Source organism: Aplysia californica, unplaced genomic scaffold, assembly GCF_000002075.1.
Source record: "Aplysia californica isolate F4 #8 unplaced genomic scaffold, AplCal3.0 scaffold00007, whole genome shotgun sequence".
NCBI lineage: Eukaryota > Metazoa > Mollusca > Gastropoda > Aplysiida > Aplysiidae > Aplysia > Aplysia californica.
In genome coordinates, this window is record NW_004797277.1 from 2,637,241 (window position 1) to 2,645,146 (window position 7,906).

A 7,906-nucleotide genomic window follows, 5' to 3' on the forward strand; every position below is an offset into this window, starting at 1 on the left:
GTGAACGCGCACCGGGTGAGAATAGCCACAAGACTCGCCTGCACTATTCTCACTCCGGGTGAGAACAGAGGTGGCCTTAAGTTAAATGCTGCTCTAACTGTAGTTCTGGGAGGACTTCCGTAACGAGCGACCACTATGAGACAGAGCAGAATTGAGGGCTTGGGGTAGGGGTAGGGCTGGGGTAGGGGTAGGGTTAGGTCTAGGCCTCTTCTTTATTGTGTTTGATGGTGTGGTCGCTCGTTACGGAAGTCCTTCCGTAGTTCTAGATCTAGATTAGATCTAGATTCTAATATATATTCTAAAATCTAGATCTAGATCTAGATCTATGTGTTTAGCTTAGCAAGGCAAGGCAAGGTAAGTAAAAATTAAAACGTTGCTCTTGTCTTAAACTCGGAAGGACTTCCGTAACAAGCGACCACCCCGTCAAACACAATAAAGAACAGGCCTAACCCTAACCCTAACCCAACAAACCCTAACCTTAACCCTTACCCAAACCCTACCCCCAACCCTTAATCAATTGCTGCTCTGTTTCATAGTGGTCGCACGTTAGGGAAGTCCTCCCTTAAACTCTGTATTTACACACTTAGCTACCAGTTGTCCATTTCCTACTAAATATTGATGCTCTGAACATGAATATCAACTTCATTTTGGTCGCAAATTAATAGTTTTTGAAATATTTGGTCTGTTCTTAATCGAGATAATCTAGACGTGCTTTGGGCCAATCGGGGTGTTCCAGGGGGGCCTGCTCCCCTGGGGTAAAAGAAAATCTTGGGGGTTACAGGGGGGCCCCCCTGTTCCCCCTGTTTTAACCCATAATTTGATATTTTACAGGTAGATTTGAAATTTTCTTTAAAATAATTGATTTGCGACAGTTGTAGTGGCTTACTTTTATGTGTGATCTGCAGCAAACAGTACTGCAGTTTGACCCCAGAAGCAGTGCATCTGTGTGCGGGAGTGAAAGTAAAAATTTACCTTACACTCATTGGCTAGATCTAGAAGATCTGTCTAGAGATTAGAATCATTTTAGAATCTAAAAACTAGAAGTTAGGCCACCGTCGGGTGAGAATAACCCATGTCTCGCTATTCTCATACCCCCCCCCCCGTGAGAATAGCTCCCACCCCGGTGTTGTGGGCCTGAGGCGAGGACTCTACAATTGTTTACTTTCTCGCGTAAAATTCCGGCCGCGCCTAGATCTAGAGATCGTATTTAGATCTTTAATCTAGATCTAGATCTAGACAAGACTCTATCATTGTCTATGCTTCCCCGACTGGATATTCTAAACTTTGCGTTGGGATTAAGAATACATAAACCATGTCAATTTCATCATAAAGAATGACTCATCACTTGTCGAATAACATCAATGAACTTTTAATAATTCAACGGGGTTACAAGTGATGACGACATAAACGGAAATAAAATGGAAAACACTAGACGGTGATGTAGAACGGAATGAAAAACTAGATCTACACGCATGATTCCCCGAGGGACGCAAAGTGATGATGATGATGATAGGAAATGAACTGATGAATAACACTAATAATACAACTACATCCCCCCCCAAGTTCATGGCCTCTCAAGGGGCTTTCTTCGCCGCTGAGGGGTCACAGTCTCTTTGAGTCCTGGCTTATTGTGTGGCATGAGACGTTGCAAGGCCCTGTGGGTTCTGGAAGGGGCTGCTTCTTGCCCGGTGGGGGTAGTCACTTCTGGCACGACAGGGGTGGTCGGTGCTTCTGACATGGTAGAAGAAGACGATTTGGGACCTGGGATAGCGGTGTCAGGAAAGGGTGCGGAAGGGGGGCATGGGGTGCCCTCCTGTGTTACATCGGATGCAGCGGGAGCAGCGATGGGGCTGGGGGAGTGGGGTATGAAGAGGGAACCGGTGCTGTTTCTAGAATGGTGGGCGACTGCCTAGTAGGGGCTCGTTCGGTTGCAGTCGTTGCCGGTTTGAATGCTCTGGGGAAGCATCTGTTGCGTCTAGTGACACGTCCAGAGCCATCAATTTTGACAATGTACTGGTTGTGGTCCAGCGCTTCTGTCACCAGCCGTGTGCGGTCCCATTTTTTAGGCGCATTCCCAGTTTGGTTCTGTACGAAGCATCTGTCACCTGGGGACAGGGGTGGGAGAGCTTTGACATTTTCGTTTAATGTCTCTGCAGTTCTGGTGTAACGTGCTCGGAGAGCAGCCTCTTTTAATGCCCAGGCCTCTCGCCATAGGGGATTGATGGCCGGATTAGAGAACTTTTCCAGTCTGTTAGTGAAGGAAAAGGCATCACAGATGGGGCGTCCGAAGATGATCTTGGCTGGTGACACATTGCAGTTGGGATCGGGAGTATTGCGCAGCTGAAGCATGGCATGCAGTAGGGGGTGGTTGTCGAATGTCCCTGTTGGGCCCACATTAGATCGGAGAAGCCTCTTGGCGCTCTTCACAGCAACCTCGGCACGGCCATTGGATTGGGGGTGGTACGCGGAGGACAGGCGATGCCTCACTGCCCAACGTTGAAGGAATTCACCGGTGGCGCTTGTTGTGAACTCAGGGTCCCCGTCACTGGAGAGCTCCTCAGGGACGCCGAAGGTGGTGAAGAACAATCTGAGACATGCTATCAGGCCTCAGGCCCCTGAGTGAGGGCTTCCTGAGGGTGTAGAAAATATTTCTGACCATCCGGAAAGACGGTCGCCAACAATGAGGTAGTGGTGGCCACCGAACTCGAAGAAGTCAGCGAAGATTTGTTCGAAAGGGGTGGATGGCGGGATTGCTGGTTCAGACAGCAGTGGAGCCTGGGATGGAGTGTTCCGGTTGCACTCACGACATTTTGTCCTTGTAGATTGGATGTCGTTGGTGATACCCGGCCAGAAGACGATGGCTTGGGCCCGTAGTTCCATTGCTGATACGCCCAGATGTGCTGAATGCAGTCCCTCAAGGATCGACGGTCGAAGGGACGATGGCACCACCACACGATCGCTGTACATGACCACACCATCTAGGGTGTACAGGGAGTCTTTGTATCGAATCAAGGATGAGATTGATGGGTTGTCATGGACAAATCCCTCCGATATTGCTGTCATCACTTGGGACAGGACAGAGTCCGCTTTTGTCTCCTGTGCCAGCCGAGACCAGGGGATGGAGGTGAGCTCCTCTGCGTTCTGACATATGGATGCAATTAGTAAGGATTCAGAGCAGTCCTAGGGTGATGCTTCTGTATATGCGCAGGGATGACGAGAAGTGGCGTCTGCTGCAGAGATTGTTTTTCCCGGTAAGTGGGCGATGCGAAAATGCCACGGCAGGGTGCGCTGCTTCAGGCGGAAGAGGCGGAAGTTTGAGATCTCATCGAAGGTGCGATCTCCGAAGATCTTTTTGAGTGGCTTATGGTCCGTGATCACGATGAGGTTGGGGCAGCCTTGGGTGAAGTACCGTGTCAGCTCTAGGCCCCAGGCAATCGCTAAAGACTCGCCTTCAATGGGTGCGTAGCGCTGTTCAGCGCCATTAACGAAGCGGGATCCTGCCAGTGTGATCTTCCAGCCATCTTGGCAACAGTCTGGCATACCAGTGGTGCAAGAACACTGCTGCTGGAGGAGGAAATAGCCAATCCTTCGTGAGGACCAATCTGGGCGGAGGCAAGTAGGTTTGGAGGTGTCGAATATCTCTACGCCCAGGGGGATTGCATTTATGATGGCTTGCTTGGAATCACTGAAGGCCTGGTCCAACACAGGAGTCCAAAAGAACTTGTACTTTGGGCTCAGGAAGGGTCGAAAGGGAGCCATGACGTCTCGTAGTTGAGCATAGTTAACCAGTTAACCACTTGGTTCACAAGGCCAAACCAGCTACGGATGTCAGTGGTGTTCTTTGGGGTGGGGAAAGATTGAATGGCTTCCTGGTATTTTGGGAGGGGCTTTATAGTGTGTTCTGAGACATGGAACCCTGCAAATTCGACATCTCGTCAAGCAAACTGAAATTTGTCTAGATTCAGAACAATGCCTGCTCTGCCCACCAGTGTCAGGAAGTCGATGGTCCTCCACCAATGCTCCTCCAGATCTTCGTCATAGTGAATCGTCATTATTTATCTTTGATTTTGTCAATTTGATCGTCCACACGGATAGACAGTGTTCAGAAAGGGAGTGCGAGAGAGAGAGAGAGAAGGAGTAGATCTTGCGAGAACTTCCGGGCAAAACAAAATGGTGACCCGCATAGTTCGGCTCGATTCGAAAAATGAAATAGCCATAGCATCTTTGTAGACCACCAAATTACTAATTAACTTACTTTTGTGCTATCATGTCATTTTTTTCTTTGTTTTTGTCTATCTGATCATCCATACCGATAGACAGTATTCCGTAATTAGGAAAAACAGGTCTTGTTTCACACCGGGTGAGAATAGCCAACGCTGGCAAGTCTCACCCGGGATGAGAGGTGGATCGTATTTTTATTCTCACCCCGGGTGAGGATAGCCACTTCCATCAACATAACATCCGATATTGAAAATCCCCCCCCAAAAATTTCTAATCTTGAAAAAAGGACATGATGCATTCACAAACAGAAGGAAAACACTTGTATGTTATATGAAATTATTCAGAATTGCATTTGGAATAAACCTATACCTCATGTCTTGAGTGGTACATTTTGTGTAATTTCCCCCAAAAATGGTGATTTTGGGGAGACCTAGATCTAGCACTGAAAAATATTGATTTCTCAATTACAATAACAGATCTCAACTCAACACCGTGTTTTTGTACAGCTGTCCAATACAGTGGAACTCGGATTCAACGAGCTCGGATTCAACTAGATGAGGTAGATTCCCCGGGTTTTTTTCTTCTTTAAAATCGATAAAAACAACCCGGATTCAACGAGCACTTAAACCAGCGAGCTCGGATTCAACGAGGTTGCTTCCATGGTGAACAGCCCCTGCAGACGTGGCTTGGCTCATTTTTCTCCCAGAACGAACTTCGTCTATTCCCGGAAAGCATCCATCGCACCTGCATCGTGAACCATTATTCACTTAACCGATTGCATGCGAATAATCAGCAGCCTTTTTGCACACGTGTCTACTCTGGCGTGTGTCGGGTTTGTATGGGCGGCCTGCATACGTGTGGCTGAGTGTGCGTGTCAGGGAGGGGGGTGCTCTAGTGGTCTGGGCGTTGAACGTCGCAGATACAAACGCGTCGTAGTCTTTTTTCCCCTTCGGCAACTGATCATTATTACAATGATAAGCTCGTCGTGATGTAAATCTACGTAATGAATTGTGCGCTTGTCTATGGAGTCAAAAGTTGCCGTATGCTAGGCTCTACACAGTAACACAACATTTTGGTAAACAATCGAGATGACACAGTCGTGTGCATATATGAACGAATCGGTCTTTTTTTTTTACTCAGCTCATAATTTGCAGGCTTTTCAGGCAGTACTTGTGACTTCTCTTTTTACATTACTTGCTCAGTGCCTGTAATTATCTACACGAAACTACGTGTTTGCTATAATGAACACTCGGATTCAACGAGATTTTTGGTCAGGTCCGCCGACCTCATTGAATCCGAGTTCCACTGTACTAAATTGTTTTTAACTTTTTGTTCCTCATAGTAAAATTTAGCAAATTTAGTTAGGTAAAAAAAATGTCTGTTTAGTCCTCAGATTATACATGATTTGTCTGTTTGAAACCTCCCGCATATTGAAGTTAGATGCTGTAACTAGACAGTCAATTTCTTCCCAACATCAAAATTATGGCAGCCCATATTTTTCTCTGAGGTTAACAGAAACTTGACTCTGGCGTTGACTAGATGACAAGGACATGTGGTTTCTTGAGGGAGGCAATGCGCTGCCAAGAGCAAAATACTCGCAGCTAAAGGGATTTGAAAACAACAACAGAAACTAGTCCCTGAACAAATTAGTGGAAGGTCAAATATTCTTTAATATTGATTGATGTATAGTATGAGTTTCCTGCCTGAATAGAAGTCCCTGTAAAAGTTTGTCACTGGGGCCTTTCTTATGGGATGTCTCTATTCCTGGTGATTCTTTTTCCTCAGACTTTTTTTTATTAACATACTTGTACATTTCAACAGTAATGAGTAGAACTGTATTATAAACCTCTCCGGGGTTTGACATCTGCTCTTCCTGGAAAATAGGGTCCCGCTTATTTTTTTTATTACTTGAGTTGATTGTTCCTTTCTTTGTTGGAAACAGACTTGAGTGATATTTTAAATGATGTAAATCTACTTTTGTACTTCGCATAAGATACGAGGGCTGAAAAATATAGTGAGCAAAAATTCTTTTGCAGTGATAGAAATAAAGAACAGCAATTTTAAATTTTAGTGCAATTCAATATTCTAGTTTAAATAAGATATTGTGATAGTACACTCATCTTTTAATTTATTGTTTAAATTAGTGAAGACCTTTTGTCTGTTAGGATCTTTTGAATGGTATAGAGACAACTTTCTGAGATTATTTCTACATTGGTTTCTTTTTGCCATCTCTTGATGCCTTTCAGAAGTATGTTCTGTAGACAGAGAATATGACTTTATGTGGAGACAGGCATTTTTTCGCGACAGCACTTTTTGTTGAGACGCATTTTTTCACAGGAGAATAAACCTCTAAACTTCTGGTTGCTGTACAAGTTTAAACCCATCAGATCTAACTATCCCATGCCTGTCCTCTGTTTTAGTCTTTTTTTGGGTTTTTTTTGTGTCTTTGAATCCTAGTGGAAGCAGCTCATAAGAAATGTATATTTTTTCTTAAGCAATGTGGTGTTTTCGTCTCGTTCAAAACAGGGTAGGCCTAGATTGCACTAGCGATGGAGTAGATTTTTCATATGTGTATTTTGTATCTTTACATTGTTACATAAATGATTTGTCTGCTGTAGGTAGATGTATCTTTGAATCATCATAAAATTTCAAAAGTATTTTTAAAGATGTTTAATGTAGTCTTCCCATTTTGTTTTCTTTTTTCATTGTTTTTAATGCTTTTCCATCACCATACTGTATTCTAGAACAATATGATGTGACCTTGTCCCCCTCTTCATTTCAGCTCAAACATAGACGTTAATTTATCTCAGATTCCAAGGGGACGTCCCCTGTGGAATCCAACAAGACAGACAGTTTTAAGTGTCGAGGGAGTCAACTTGCCTGTCAGAGAGGCATTGTGATAGGGGATAAGTTTGTGCAAGTTATCTGGCGGAACAGTGAAACTTGAAAACTTGAACTAGGAACTGGGCCATCACCACAGTTAAGGCTGGATTTCCATCCAATGTCTAGCTGCCACTCCCATGGAGGTGAGTGCATCCTTTGGATTGTTGGAGGCTGGCGGCCACTTGGCCTCAAGTCTTTCTTGTGCAAAGGAATCAATGTCTCTCCAGATGTCACTGAATTTCTTAATTCCTGTTCACATTTGTTTTGTCTCTTTTCTGTTTTTAGGGCGCACTTTATCAGACGCAGTCTTCTTCTTTTCAGTGTCTGTGTTGCCTTAATCTCTTCTTGATGAAATGTTGAGATTTAAAGTATTTATTTTATGAGGTAAGATATGATAATGCTTTTTTGTCCCCATGGGAAATTTTCTGTGGCTGTATAAGAATGGTAAAAACACATGTGATATAGCTAAAATTTAAATTGTATATTACTTCCATGAAAAAACTCAATTTAAAGAGAAAAATAAAGCTGACTATAATACAACGTTAGATGCATCTCTCAAACCACAAGCAGGAATTAATCACAGACCTTGAAAGCTATTTATATATATATATATACAGTAGTCTCCGCCTAAGATCCCGGTGCTCGGGAGCAAGGAAACGCGGGATCTTAGGCGAACCGGGATCTTAACCGACGAACCCAGGAAAGAATCTATGGTGACCCATGTTAAGGCTCACAATCGGTAAAATGGTCTCCCTCCACTTACAGTGAGCTGACATGGCCCCTTGGTGGGTTTATGGCATAT

General features: G+C 44.4%; 1 protein-coding gene across 1 annotated transcript in view; it reads left to right on the forward strand.

The window, feature by feature from the left end:
- The window catches only part of LOC101846322, a gene marked incomplete at its 5' end in the record, with an annotated part of 21,950 nt that overhangs the window by 551 nt on the left and 13,493 nt on the right, over positions 1-7,906 (forward strand). The window contains 1 exon segment of the mRNA XM_005089590.3: positions 7,004-7,247. Coding sequence (XP_005089647.1) covers positions 7,223-7,247 — 25 coding nt within the window.